We start from the raw sequence: 15,871 nt of genomic DNA, 5'->3' as shown, positions 1-15,871 counted from the left end.
GCGACTTAGCATGCCTGCATGCATTGGAGAAGGAAATGGCAACCCACTCCAGTATTCTTGCCTGGAGAATCCCAGGGACAGAGGAGCCTGGTGGGCTGCCGTCTATGGGGTCGCACAGAGCTGGACACGGCTGAAGCGACTTAGCAGCAGCAGCAGCATAGCCTAGTTACAAAGATCTAAAATTCATGGTCTGAAGCCACAATTATGTTTGCCCCAATATAATAGATGGACAGGACATGGTAGAGAAAGGCCCTACACTTGTTGTGTGTGTGCATGCTAAGTTGCTCCAGTCTTGTCTTTGTGACCCTATGAACCGTAGCTCTCTAGGCCCCTCCCTCCATGAGATTCTCCAGGCAAGAATACTTGAGCCGGTTGCCACGCCACCAAAGGATCTTCCTGACCCACGGATTGAACCTGCATCTCTAACCTCTACCCTGCACTGGCACTAGCACCGCCTGGGAAGCCCCCTATCCTTGTTACACTTTACAATCTATAAGGATAGGAGAGGATGACATGTCTGGGTAATGATGCAACACTGGGATCCTGGTCCTCTAGCACTGAGTCTTGGGGATCAGCCTTTTCTTTCTGTGAGCTACCTTAGAACTGCTGAGCCAGCTATTTTGCTAGTAGCAGAAGAGAAAAAGAAATGTGCCTCCAGGGTAATCCAGATTTGTCTCTCATTACTTAGTTACTGCCATCTTTTATTCAGACAGGGAAAAGAAAAGAGCTTAATTAATTGGATTATAAACATGTCATATACCACACAATCATTATTACTTACATTTAGGGCATAGGATATAGACAAACCAACTATTGCTGAATCTATAGAATTGCCAGCCAGCACAGTAAGCACTGCAGTGAAGAACACCATTAAGTTGCCAAGAAATTCAAGTCTAACAGACAGCCACCTGAAATAATGGAAAATATTCCTGAAATGAGATGCAAAAGTTTTGGTGCACTCAATATGAACTCTCCTCCTCTGGGAAATGAAGACATAAACATCAATAGCTGCTTTCTATTTTTTTCTCACTTACTTAGGACTCAGTCAAACATAGGATGGTTGCAATGACAATAAAGAATTTCTCTGCATAAAAATATGTTTTACTTTTGCAGAACTTTGCTTTTAAACTTAATCAGAATTAAAAAGAAAAAGGAAAGAACACCAGCTTAAATGATGCATTTATTTTAAAATCTCATTGAAAAATCACTTACCTTTCTGACTACATACACATTTTATACAATAAAATTAATCTGTGAAAGTTAAAATGTGCCCAACTACTATTTAACATTGCCCCCCACCAGATGAATAGCTTCAAATTAAAAATGCTATAAATTATTGTATGCAAATAATATCCACTTACAAACATAAATACAACGTAGAATCATATCTTTAGTAATTTTTATAGCATCCTCTAACTTTCAAAAAACATAGGACCTTATATTCACATAAGTAGCATGGACTGTTCATATGGATATAAATAGATATACTTTAACATAAATGTGAATTAAATACTAGAAATATTTAAGGTTTTAATATTTTTGATGAAATATTACTAAAAATACTCTATTTAGAGGTCAATAAACAAAATATCCAAGAAGGGACTAGTCCTGAATTAGGTATGTGGATGTGACTTACCTGTTTGAAATCACATTGTTATAGAAACAGACCAAGTTCTCATTCACCACCTCTTTGTTTTGCTGGATGAACCTCTGTTCATGTCCAAATGCCCTGATAGTGGACACTCCCAGCAGAGTCTCGCAGAAATGGGAAAGGATTGGAGAGCGAGACGCTCCTGCCAGTCGTCGAATCTGCCGAGAGCTCGCCATGTAGTATCTCTAACATGAAAACAGAAAGAGGTGGTCTTGAAGATGTAGCCAAAATTTCTTCAGCAGTATGAAAATGGCAAGACATGTGTGTAGTGGGCTAATGAGCAATCCCCAAAAGTTAAGCTCAAGTTCTAACCTCCATTGCCTGTGAATATGACCTTATTTGGAAAGAGGATATTAGCAGATGTCATTAATATCTTGAGATGAGATCCTTAAGGTTGGCCTGAAATCCGGTCTGAGTGTTGTTATAAAAAATAGAGAAGACACACACTTAGGGAGAAAACCATGGAGGACAAGATTGGAGTGATGTACCTGGGAGTCAAGGAAAATGCCAGGGGTCACTGACAGACAGTCACCAGAAGTCACCAGAAGCATGCAACAGAGGCCTACTCCTGGATTTTGGACTTGTGGCCTCTAGAGCTGTGAAAGAATAAAATTTCTGTTGTTTTAAACCACCAAGTTTGTTATAGGAGCCCCAAGAAAGGAATGTACTTTTTTAACAGTGAAAGTGAAAGTGTTAGTAACAGTAAAAAGCCCAAATTCTGAATAGCACAATTTGAACATAATAGGGAAAATTTCACCTTGGTAATGTTCTCAAACAACCCTTACTGTGGAAAAAGGTCTATGTTAAATAGCTGAAAGCGTGGCCAGGTGGTTAACCCATTAAATGAAGGAAGCCTACCAAGCGTACAAACAATAATATTTTTGTGATAGTGAATGTGTTCATTCGCTCAGTCACATCCAACTCTGCCATCCCATGGACTGTAGCCCACCAGGCTCCTCTGTCCTTGGAGTTTTCCAGGCAACAACACTGGGCAACATTGCCATTCCCTTCTCCATGAGGTCTTCCTGACTCAGGGATCAAACCCAGGTCTCTTGCATTGTAGGCAAATTCTTTACCATCTGAGTCACCTATACCTAACTATAATTATGGAAAATTTTTTCCACTAAAAAATTTCAATATGGCCACAATTATAATCGGTGCTTCCCCTCTGGACAATTGGGATGAGTGGACTGTGGAGAGCTAGGAGTAAGCCTGAGTTAATTGAACCATCATTCATCAGCCCCAAATAGTTGCTACAAACTGGGAAGTGAAAATAAAGAGTTGCCATATCTTGCAATTTTTTTTCAGGAAAATCTTTTATGTAAAATTCCTGATTTTAAAAATGTCTTAATTTTGGTAAAAACATTGAGCTAGCTAAGTGAAAACATATCTGAAGCCACGTGTGGTCTGTCATCTTGGACTTTACAAGCTCTGCTCTATGCTAAGTGTTCTGTAGAATACAAAGGATGATGGCATTCTGAGCCTGCCAGGGGATTTAAGAGATTGTCCCAAAGAGAATTTCATAGAAGTTCAATGAATTGTTGAAGCCCTGGAGTCTCTCCATAAAATTATACAGAGCTCTGAGCTTAAGAACCTTTGATCTAGATTAATGCTTCTCATACTTCAGCAGAAATTACCAAAGGATTAAAAAACACAGATTTCTGGGCCCCAACCTGAGAGATTCTTCATCCCCCCACCCCAGCTCTGCTAGAGGATGATAAATAAAAATTATATATATTTGCTTGCAAAATATATTTTTAAAAGAAGAGGTACAACTGGAGATTCTGATTCAATAGGTCCATGGGTCCATGGACCGCACTTTGAGTAGCACTGATCTAACTTCTTATCTTACAGGTGAAAGAAATGAAGATTGGAAAGGGAAATGATATACAAAGCACAGAAGTCAAGAAAGTGACTAGAATTTGAGGCTCCTGAGTCTATGTTTGGGGCTCAACCTTTTAAGTTCCCCTTCACAAAACATGGTTTCTAGACTCTTTTTCATTTCTAGTCACCCTATTATACTGCATTAACCACAAAATTTTCACTTGTGATACATTTTGTTTTTGGTTTTTTAAGCAGATACAATTGATTCTCAACATCATTCATCAACTTCTTGGTTATTTTCTAAACTATAAAACATAGTTTCTGTCCCAGAGAACTTACAGTCTTATTGAGGAGACAATTTTAGGTCTACTAAAAAATAAAACAAAAACAAAACAGCCTACAAAATAATATAGCATAATACAATAATATACTATAATAATATAGTATAAAAGTCCATAATACCTTCATAAGTCATATCTTTGCATTCTTTTGGTAGAGAATGCTTCACACAGAAAGTAGAATATAACCAATGCATAAAGGGTAAGTAAGATCCAGGTAGCAGAGAGAAGAGGGGCATCATAAGAAATAGGAACAATAATGATAGTAGACATGTAGAAATGAGCAAATGATTAACAGCTTGATTTGGACAAACTGAACTCCAATAAGAATTTTAAAATCTGGGTTTTGAGAAAACATTAAACTACAAGAACTGCATCCTTTCATATAAAGAGCCTCAAAACACTATTATATTTAATTTAAACAAGTGCTAAGAAATTTTGTTGTTACACTATAGCCTCCCAGTGACATTATCTTGGAATTCAAATTGTCTGACTACATTTTAATTAGAATATAAAGGTATACAGCTATCATGAGAGACCTGTTTAGTACTTCCAGCAATAGTTTCTTGATAGCAGGGTAACAGGGCAAAAGGGAATATTTGTTTCTCTCTTGAATCTTCAGGCAAATTGACTTTCTGCTAAAATGTAAATAACACCTAGGATTTGTGGTGGCCATAAAAATGCACAACTCAGTTCTCCTGTTGCAGGGTACATTGCTGGCTGAGAGCATGGCTGCTGCCTTTCCAAATCCACTCCTATTTTAGAATGGAGGCCATTTTTCCCTCAGGTGGCTCCCAGAAAATGACTCAGCATGGAAGGAATGTTAAAACAGACTCATTCAGAGGTCACATGGGAGCATCAATGGGCAGTGTTGGTTGTGGACTTTCCATTCATTCAACCAAACCTCTTATGAAACTGTTCCGCAGTCCAAGACTTCCTACCCAATCCTCTTCCTTTCTCTTCTTCCTCAGATTCCTAACCATCTGAGCCATTAGAGAAGCCCAACTAGCATTTGACTGTGAACTTGGAAGTTATGAAAACATACAAATCCATGAACTTACCTGTATAGTGAAATAAAGGAAAACCAAGGGAATAACCCCCAGAATGAAGAGTGGCAAAGCTCCCACAATGACCAAAACTGTTCCAATAACATCCAGTGTACAGTTCACCCAGGTCCGTATGTAGTAATGGAAACGCATATCAATTATAAACATATCCTGAAAAATTTGACATCAGATCACTTTATTTTTAACTTTTCATGGTTTAAAATGAGGGGAGGAAGACATATATCATTCAGTGTAAAAATAAAACCATTTACCCAAAAGTGACAATCTGAATCTTAAATGATTTTTTCCCTTTTCAACTCACCCCCACATATTTTTCAGTTATAACAATTAAGAGGGTTTTATAGTCCCAAGATGTTTATGATCAAGCAGTCTGCACTTCCCAATCACAACTACATGACACTTGATTTATACGACTGCCATATTTTAAGGTTATGGCTATGCACAGTCTAATACAGGAGCCCCTAGCAAATATATGGCTATTGAGTACTCGAAATGTGGCTACTGCAAATTGAGATATAACTGAAGTCTATAACACAAATCAGATTCTGAAGATTTTGTAAGAATAAAAAATCAAAATATGCAATTAATATTTTTATATTTATTACACATTAATGTTTCAGATATTTGGTGTCAGGTACTCTACATATTAAGATATACTATTATAAATAATTATTTCAACTGTTTCTTTTTCATTTTCTATTGTTGCTACTAGAAAATTTTAAATTACCTAGGTGGTTTGCATAATATTTTACTGGACAGTACTTAGGTGTAAACACAATGGGTAAAACCCTATAGGTAAGCAGAGACATTCTGGGAACCTCCATCCATTCCTCATTTGTTATTAGTGAGTTGATAGTTTTTTTAAAAGGTTTTTCAAAAAGTTTTTTCAATAGCAACCCACTCCAGTACTCTTGCCTGGAGAATCCCATGGAGGGAGGAGCCTGGTGGGCTGCAGCCCATGGGGTTGCGAAGAGTCGGACATGACTGAGCAACTTCACTTTCACTTTTCACTTTCATGCATTGGAGAAGGAAATGGCAACCCACTCCAGTGTTCTTGCCTGGAGAATCCCAGGGACGGGGGAGTCTGGTGGGCTGCTGTCTCTGGGGTCGCACAGAGTCGGACACGACTGAAGCGACTTAGCAGCAGCAGCAGCAGCAGCAAGCATGCTTAGGGACCTTCTGGTCGTCCAATGCTTAAGAATTCACTTTGCAATGCAGGGGATGTGGGTTCAGTCCCTGGTCAGGAAACTAAGATCCCACATGCCATGGAGCAAATAAGCCTGTGTGCCGTAACTAGGGAGTTCACTTGCCACAACTAGAGAGTCTGTGGGCTGCAATGAAAAATCTTGCACAAGGCAACTTAGACCCAATGCAGCCACATAAAGAAATAAAGATATTTTTTTTAAAGGTACAATGCTTAAAATCCAGATATCTCAATATAGACTTACATATTCTTCCCCTTCTCTGTCTGAACCACTGATTCTCAAACTAAATGTGTGTAAGAATTGGAGCTATAGACACCAGAGCACATGCACTTCTTGGATTCTTTCAACAATTTTTAAGAATTTTAATTCTGTGTGTGAGATGTGACTCTGTTATACATCAATTAGGAATGTCCCAAGAATTAGAAATTAAACAATGAAATCTACACTGAACATGATCTCATTTTTTGAGAATGACACTTTTCCCAAATGAGATTATAAAGTACTAAATGTGGGTCATCATTTATTTACATATGCTATCTAATAAGATAGGGTTTCCTTACCTTGGTGAACCTACTGATGACCTGGCCTATGGGATTGGTTTCAAAAAACTGGAGTGGGAGATGCAGCACATTGTCCAATAGCTGAGCATGCAAAACTCGAGAGGCAGCCAAGGATCCCCTGGTGACTACATAAGCTCCAGAGCACACACAGAGACCTAAACACAAACTGCTATCAGGGACATGTTAACAGCTTCAACTTCAAATTTTAACACTCAAGAAACTGCATATCGTAGAATTTATTTTTAATGGAAAACTCAAGTATCAAACTTTAGAATGTGTAACTCTGGACCAAACTAAGCATAAATGTACATGGCACGCTGAAAATAAATACAGATGCTCTGATGGGGTATCAGAGCAGGGCTCTCTTATTTTTGAGCATAGCTTCTAGAGAAATGCTCTGAAGATGAGATCAAGCAGGTGGATAGAATTTTAGCAACATATTAACTTTATAATGTCCTGAGGGACAATGGTAGTCATTGGTGCTACTAGGCAAATAGTTTCAGTTCTCCTAGCTTCTAGGTCCATGGTAGAATTGTACTTTTTGGCCCCCTTGTGATTGGAGACACCAAAGAAATAGTTCTGAACAATACATTGAGGGAGAAATAACACATGATACTTTCAGATTAGAGCATTTAATTGTTGGTGTTTGAACTGCTAAAGCTCCTATTCCCTTTGCACAGTGCCTGCCAAAGTTAAAAAAAAAAAATAGGTTGCTTTTCAACTTGGGCTCTAGAATCAGAAAAAATCCCCCTCCTGATCAACAATGCACAAGTGGTGTGAGTGAGGAATAAACTTTTTGGTCTGTCAAGCTACAGAGATGTGGTTGGTGGAAAGGTTGTTCTTGACAAACTAGAAAGTCAGAAAATACAATCAACATGTAGCTTTAGTGGAAGAGATTAAAAAACAGTTAACAACATCTATTGACGATTGCGAGCTGTGTTAGACAAAATACTGAATATAACAAGAAAGAGGCAAGCTCAGAAAAGAGCTATCCAGGTGTGCAAGAAGAAATGAAAGGACAAAGAATCACCAACTTGGGAACTTGTAAGGTTGGAAGAAGAGATGATTGGTTATAATGAATGATTCAAAGATGGATATGTAACTCAGCTGTTTCAAGGAGAGTAATCTCCTGGGTTTCTATGGAGGTGAATTCTTTGAAAGATAACATTTCCATCACCATGTGAAGCTTAAGGATTAAGCAAATGAGGAAAATGAGTAGAACTGATAAATAAAGAGTAGTGGATACTTAGTTTGAGCCCCCTGGATCAAGTGAGTTTAAAGACTTGTGCCTGGACTTCTCCGTTTGAGGCATCAGTAAACTTTGTTATCTGAGACATTTGCTTTTGAGTCTTCTGGGATACACAATTACTTTGTTGATCTCTACTATATAAAATTGTTAATAAAAGTGTGTTGGCAACACGATTCTTATAGGTATAATGTGTAAAACAAAGCAAAACAAAAATAGTTGACCCTGACCACCTCAAATTATTTTAGCTAGTTCTATTTTAAATAACATCACACACGACTGTTAAATAATTTCTTACTCTTAAATATTTCCTATTATTTTCCTACCTCAATCCCCCACACTTTCTAGCCCTTCTAAAAACAGGTTGTTGCCCTTTTTCCCCTCAAATATTCAGTGTTTACATTACTACTAAACATAATATTCATGAAGTTCACTACATTTCCAATGCTTGTACCACTATTTTTCTATGCAACAAGAACTCATCTATTCCCCAACAATTCAATAGTCAGCAAAATTCTTTTGAATATATTCGAACTCATCAGATATTCTATTATTTCTTTTATCCTCTTTTGCCCCTTCCTCTTGCAACACAAAGTACTATCTTGGAACCCCCTGTATTTCTGCTCTAAACTGGAACATTTGTGGGGACAGGCTTCAATTTTCCCCAATCACAGAAAATGTTGTTACATATTATATATTTGATAATTTCTATCTGCATTTACTGAAAGTCTTACTATAGGGATGTTGAACATCCTGGATTGTTACTCTAATTTCTCCTTATTTATCATCTGCCATCTGTTTCTGATGCTGTACATCTGGGACTATCTCCTCCAATTTATCTTCTCACATTTGTACAATCTCTTTAAATTCTTTAAAATTTTTAAGAACTTTCTTGCTCTTAGACTGACCTTATTTCAGCACATTCTGCACTTGCTTTGTTTCTGCCATTTGAGTATCTAAAGATACTAATTAGATATTTTAAGCTTCTCTTATATACCAAGCGAGTATGAGTATTTTACTTTCTTGGTTCCACTGTTCTATTTGTTAGCTCTTATTTATACTGTTCACTTGATTAAAATGCATGACCATCCACCATGACCAGTTTAAACATGTGAGATAAAGACATGTTTAATCCAGAGGTACTTGGTGTACCAAGCATATACATTAATTATTAATATTTAATAAAAATAATATACAAATAATAATTAATCAAGACATGCTTAATCAAGAGGTACTTGGTATATATTGCCAGCATATACATTAATTTCGCCCAACATTTCTCTCCTCTGAATGGAAGTTCCACGTAATTGGATATGACACTGCAAGTCTGATATCGTGATTTAGACATGCAGGCTGGAACTTCTTCAAAAGCCACATAAGGAGGCCACCTTTAATATACGTCACACACACTAGTAACCTTCATTTTCTTTTTAAGCATCAGCTCCTGGTTTTCATTGTACTACTACTGGGCCAGCTGGTATATAATAATACATGAATAGTGCTGGGGATCAGGCGCGGGTTGTAGGGGAGGCTGGCAGGCCAGAACGAAGCTCTAAGGAACCACTTGGATTATTTCTATGCTACTTAATCTTACTCCTTGTACTTGTGTTTCCCCAGTGGATAGACTGAACCACTTAGTATGTTTTACAGCTTCATCTAGTATTTGCTCCTGGTTACAGGTTCTTCTACCTTGATTATCAGTATAATCGCTTATGTAGAAATTCATCACTGTAAAATTCCCTGAACCCTTTACGTTTGGATTTGTTCACTGTCATTTCAGTGGAGTTTTGCGAGGTAAGTAAAGTAAATGATCCACTCATTCATCTCAAACAGGAAGTAGCAGTGTACTCCTTAAACACTCCACTTTGAAAATAAGGTGTCTATATTTTACACATTGGGTTGGAAAAGAAGTTCCTAACAAGGAGGCATAAAACACAATAGATTAGGGATGTCCAGAGTGTTCCAGAGATTCAGCATATAGCTGAGAACCAGAAATAAAATGTTTAGGGCTATTTCTTTTTCAGAAGATAAGGTAGGATCGTTATCATTGTTATAAAATATAGATGCAGTATTTTCTGCTTCAGTAGTCCAGTTTTGTTTGAATGTTAGCCTTCTATATTATTCATACCAGGCCTCTGGTATTAACATGTGAAAGTGCTATTTATGCTTTAAAGCTCAAAAAGTAATGTAAGCTTTTTTGATATCAGTGAATACAGCCTGCTTTTGATTGGGTCAGGTTCCAGAGGATGCAGCTGTGGACCACTTATAAAATCAGAAATTATAGAGTTTCATTTCTTATGAAGTAATTTAAAATTTATAACATAATTACATTTAATAATAAGTTAAAACTTTAAATTTTTAAATGTAAAAAATAAAAATCCAGTCATGAAAAAATCTTTTTGATTAAATTGTATATAATCTGTTACTTTCATTACAAAATACTTTTTACACCTCCTGACAGTTAATTAAAGTAAATGAGTAAAATTCTGAATACTAAACTTGCATACCTTGCTTAGTATAGGAAAATAACAGTTATTTGGTCACTTAAAATATTCTCCAAAGGATACTGAATCTCCCTTAAAACTGTAACATGAGCTCAGTAGGTCAATAAGAGTTTAACTCTCCTATATATGATGATAGACATAGGCATAGAGATGTATATGGGATATTTCTCTTGCTGCTCAGCATTCTATTGCTATATCTCTAAATCTACCTTCACCTCATTGAGTTGCAAACCATGAGCCAATAAACTTGACTCACTGGTTTAGAACCAAGCACATTCTAAATCTCTGAATCTCATTTTAGTTATTAACATAAAAACTCTTTTCCCAATGAGTGTAACAGAATGACAAAACAAGCATAAATTTGCCTCAAAATATTTGTTTACTTTCCATGGAGATACTTATAGCTAGTACTATGGGGACATAATAAAAAAATAAGATGGGAGAGTAGAAAACAAAGCAAAGCCTCGAGTCACATACTTTTAAATGTTATCCTCATTTTCTGTTACCAAAAGCATGTATTCTTTCTGTTTTGCCTGATGCATATCCTTAGATAGCAAGACTTCCATGTAGCTGATTTGTTATTTCTTATTTATTGCTCTCCTTCACGTTATCCCCTTTTCTCCTTATAAATACACAAAGATTGTCTCTAATTTAAAAAACATTTCCTTTAATGGTTCTGTACTTTTGAGTACTATACTTCTGAGAATCTTTCTTCTTCCTCTTTCAAATCACTCAACTTCTTTGAAGGACAGTGTGAGTCTACTTTGCTTACTGGGGGGAAAAACAGCAGAAAAATATATCCACACTTCCCACTAAAGGTGTTCCAAATTGAATTGATAATTTCTCTGTTCTATCACTTGACACTCTTCCCCACTGGTTTCTTTATTTTTGTCTTCATTGTTTTCCCAATTACTCGAACTTCAAAATCTCAAGCGATGCTCTCTTCTCACCCACAACAAATTTTATATATCTTTTCACCGCAATGTCTTTCCTATCCACCCCTTTTCTCCAACCCCACTGCAGTTCTCTGACCCTTCCTCCATTCATAATTTATTTAGTCTTATTCCATTCCCTACCCATTGGTTAGCACTGGACTAGATGCTTTTGGTGACAAGGAGATGGATCAGATAAGAGACCTTTTTGTACTAGATTCTCTCTCATCTAGATGCCTGAAAATACTTGATTATTTTTATCTCTACTGATCCCAACTTCTCCCTGGTCTCTGACTTTAGTCCCTCCAATAAAAACCCATCTGTTTTTTTCATCACACCAAATTTATTCATATTCTGAAAATAATTCCACATTCTGTCATGTTTTCCCCCCAATTCTCAAAGTTTTACACTTGCCTTTTCAACCATCATCTTTAACACATTTCCAAACTACCTTTCTGTTCTTCTACTGCCCCATCAGTTACCTGAAGATGACTCAGACTGGCATCCTCAGCTGTGCCTACATCCCCCTCACCTTTCCTACCCGTCTTTCTGAACATCTTTCTCTGCATCTCTCACCTCCCCTTCTCTGTGATCTCTGACAAACCTCAATCCATCTTTTCAGCGTTGCCTCAAATGCCAACTATGCCTTGGGTATTACCTTAATTTCTCAACCAAATATAGCTTTCCCCTGCTCTAAATCCTCCCAGTGTCATCTTGTACTATTTTATACAAATACTGCTTGCCAAGCAGTAGTGAACTTCACTTACAATGCAGTTTTTAACAGACTTACTGACTGATCTTCACATCAGTCACAAGCCTCCCACATATGGTGACTGGCCCTAGAGTCAAGACTTTGAGTCCTGAATGACTTAACAGATAAACCTCCATTTTCTCAGCTGTAAAATGGGGATAATGATACCTTTCTAAATGCTTAACTGGCAAGATTAAATGAGACAAATTTTTCAGTATGGGTCATGTAGTTGACACATACAAGTTTCTGTTTACTCTCTCAAATATGATGAATTAAAAATATATGTATTTGAATTATCCCAGAGCATCTGAATATTATGGCATAGATTTTTAAAAAAAATGCCTTATGCTTGCATCCAGATCAGTTAGGTTAGAAAAAGAAAAGAAAAGCAACTGAAAAAAAAAAAAAGCTAGACTTTTTTTTTAACCTTGCATTAATCCCAGTAATCCATAGATGCTTAATTTATTGCTTCTTATTTGCTTCCATTCTGTGAAATCATTCATGTGCTTTGCTTCTTTTGCCCAGGTACTAAGCCAGAGATTCTGTCCAGTCCTCAGCAAATTCTGCCCCAGGCAAGTGGCCACATTCAGCCACACCCAGAGCCAGCCGAAGGCTTGAAGATACTTTAGGATGACCGGAAACTTCACCTAAAAGCAAAATTGTTTTTAAAAAATGATAAATTACTGTAATTAAAAGTCATACTAAAAGTTAGATTTAAACCTACTGTGCTATATTCTAAGCTTTATGACTTTGATTCAAATTATTAACTCCTCTAATCCTCAGATTACTCACTTATAAATTGAAACAATAATAGTAGCCACCTTCTAAGTACAGGCAAAGTACCTGCACAGTCCTGAAGGATTAAAAATAAGTCATCAAATAATGTTAATTACTATCACTAACAAGAATATACATAACAAAATATACATAGCTAAATATCTTTAGTAAATAAGAATATACACAGCTAAATATACATAGCTAAATAACTAAACATCACTCTAATGTCCAATACCTCATTTACTTTAATTTGTCCAAAATATTATATAGCAACTCCCTTCAAATTTAATTAAAAAAATAGATGGTATTTGTTAATAATACTTACATGGGAGTGGTTGGTAACAAATAACACTAGTTATTCTGGTACTTACCCCACCAACAGGAATTTTTTCTTTTCTCACTGAGAACTGTTTTCTTTCATCCAATAAGGGCCTGATAAAGCAAGACAATGTTCTTTTTTTCCTTTAGATTTTTAGACCAACCAGTTTTTAAAAGTTATACATTCTTAATCCCTTTTTCTGCACATTCATCTGCTTCATTAACGGCAACCTAACTTTGTTTCTTTAATCTTCTGGAAGGGAAATTGTTTATTCTTCCATACCCCACATATTTTAGAGCCAAGGCATATTGCCTGATTTTTTCACTGTTTCTTCTATAAAATTATCCTTCAAACTTGAGCCAGACTCCTAGATGGTTTAAACTAATTCCATCTGGCTGTACCATAATCTGTGCCTCCTCAGGTCCTTGCCTCCTGTCCTACCAGAAGACTAGCATCAAGCTAATTCATGCCACCTTATTCTGCCACCATTCTAGGGGATGGCATAGCTGACAAGGACAACTGTATTAAACTCAATCTCTTCTCAACTTCATGACCTTCATACTTTTAGAGTCTGTCAGCTGCATGCTACATTGGCCATCAACTTTCATGACCATAAACCATGAATCTTATTACCTGGAACTAATCCACCTTTGCAAACCCAACTCTAATTATTTCAGCCTCTGGCCATAATGTAGCCTCTTCTGTTTCTAAATTGTACATTCAGTTAGTCTCACTATATTTGGTTCTTATTCTATTGAGACTCTCAGTTTAAAAATGCAAGTTTCTATCATCCATGCTCCCTAGGATGATTGATGATCCTGGTCTACCTGGCGTCTTCCTTGTTTTAGCATCTTCTGTCCCACGTTTAGGAAAACTCTCAGGACTAAGCACCTCTACATCCTGTCTTGAATCTTTTCATTATTCAGCCTGTACTCCATGATTACATGTCGCCCAAATGGTGGTAATATTCTAAACTTTAATCGTTTTCCTTTTCTTTCTATTAAGCTTCAACGTTAGAACTCACAAGCCAGTCCTGATCACACTTGCTCCCTATCCATGGACTGCTACTTCAAAAGATCAAAAAGCCTTGCAAACTGGCTCCACCATAAATTAGTATCTTCCTTCCATGTGGGTTTTCACAGTGCCTATAAATTCTTGCATCTCTCAGAAGGGGCCTTCACATCCTATCTGATGGAGAAAGTCAAAGCAGACAGGGACGTCAGTCGCCACATTTCTACATTTACCTGCATCTCCACTCTGCCTCTTCTGACTCTCTCCTACAAAAACAAAGATAGTTCTCTCCTCAGATCCAAGGATAACCTTATGATCTGAATCACATTCTGCCCATTACCTCAAAAGACATCCATTAACTATAATTGTTTCCATACTTTCCTGTTGATGAGTCACTTGATAGTGCTTGATAAAAATGCAGATTGTAAGATTCCCCCTCTGGAAATCCATCTTTAAAGGAATGATGCAAGGGATCATTTTATCGCATGGCAAATTTTAAGACCTTCAATTGTTCTCTCTTTTTTAATCTTCATCTACTTCCTTTCAAGCATCTCTTTCCCATCAGCCCACAAAGAACTACACATTTTTTCTCATCTTTTAATTAATACTATCACCACAAAAATGATTCCACCCTCATTCCTGTGTTCAGTTACCCTCTTACTTCCTGCCTTCCTTCTGTAGCCAAATATTTTTCTGCCAAACCATCTTGTTTTTCTCCTTGAACTTTCTAACACCTGGCTGAAAGGGTTTCCATCAGTGGGGATTGATAAAGTAAGTATAATACTTACTTTGGGATACTTTGGGATACTTTGAAAACTATCTCACCTAAACTCTTCATAGAAATTAACCTCATTGATCACCCCCTTGTTTAAGATATGTTTCCTTTGACTTCCTTACCATCATACCTTTGTGTTTTCTTCCACTTGTCTAGGTTTCCATTAGTTTCTCTGTCTTCTTTTAATATTTATATTCCATGACACTCAGCTCTGGTCATTATTCCTTTTGTATGCCCCTCTTCTGAGCAATCTCCTCCAACCCCAGTTTCAACAAACTTCTTCTCTGTGGGTGACTTTCAAATGGAATTCTCAAGTCCAAACCTCTTTTCTGAGCTCCAGATACATACAGTAAAAAGCTTACTTGCCATATGCTTCATCTCTACTTGTTTATCTCAACCACCCTGCACTGAACCAGTTATTTCTTACCTCTTCTAAAGCTTACTCTGGCCACTTCCTCTGTCTCAATCTTGACACATTTCCAAGCATCACCAAGGAGCTGTCAATTTTTCTGGAATTGTATTACTGAAATATTTGGAAAATACTGAATAGCACAAGGAAGAACAAGGACAAAGGAGGAGAGAGAAGAAAAACACAGAGGAGTAGAAGTGGAAGAAAAATACTCATAATGCTATATCCCAGAGGTATCTGGTACTAAGGTGCTTGTGAGTACTGCTGGAGTCTTTATATGTGGTGTGTGTGTGTGTGTGTGTGTGTGTGAGAGAGAGAGAGAGAGAGAGAGAGAGAGAGAGTCTCTCTTCTTGTCTGACTCTTTGTGACTCCATGGACTGTAGCCTGCCAGGCTCCTCTGTCCATGAGGTTCTGCAGGAAAGAACACTGGAGTGGGTTGCTATTTCCTTCTCCAAAACGTGTGGTGTCATAATTCAAATGTTGCTCCTTAACCAGTCTTACT

At 37.1% G+C, this 15,871-nt stretch overlaps 1 protein-coding gene across 2 annotated transcripts in view; it reads right to left on the bottom strand.

Moving 5' to 3' along the window:
- The window catches only part of LOC110144669 (multidrug resistance-associated protein 1-like), a 91,682-nt gene that overhangs the window by 13,288 nt on the left and 62,523 nt on the right, over positions 1–15,871 (bottom strand). Inside the window, exons 13-19 of one of the 2 annotated variants that reach the window (XM_070455088.1) lie at positions 14,419–14,451; positions 13,227–13,287; positions 12,506–12,725; positions 6,646–6,800; positions 4,875–5,030; positions 1,637–1,836; positions 782–929 (exon numbers count right to left, since the gene is read on the bottom strand). In XM_070455088.1, the coding sequence (XP_070311189.1) occupies positions 782–929; positions 1,637–1,836; positions 4,875–5,030; positions 6,646–6,800; positions 12,506–12,725; positions 13,227–13,287; positions 14,419–14,451 (973 nt within the window). The remainder of the gene's footprint in view (positions 1–781; positions 930–1,636; positions 1,837–4,874; positions 5,031–6,645; positions 6,801–12,505; positions 12,726–13,226; positions 13,288–14,418; positions 14,452–15,871) is intronic. The other variant, XM_070455087.1, reaches the window with a different exon arrangement.

This window comes from Odocoileus virginianus, chromosome 25 (assembly GCF_023699985.2).
Source record: "Odocoileus virginianus isolate 20LAN1187 ecotype Illinois chromosome 25, Ovbor_1.2, whole genome shotgun sequence".
NCBI classification, from domain to species: Eukaryota; Metazoa; Chordata; class Mammalia; order Artiodactyla; family Cervidae; genus Odocoileus; species Odocoileus virginianus.
The sequence above is the reverse complement of the archived record's forward strand: the minus strand, read 5'-3'. Positions and strand labels throughout refer to the sequence as shown.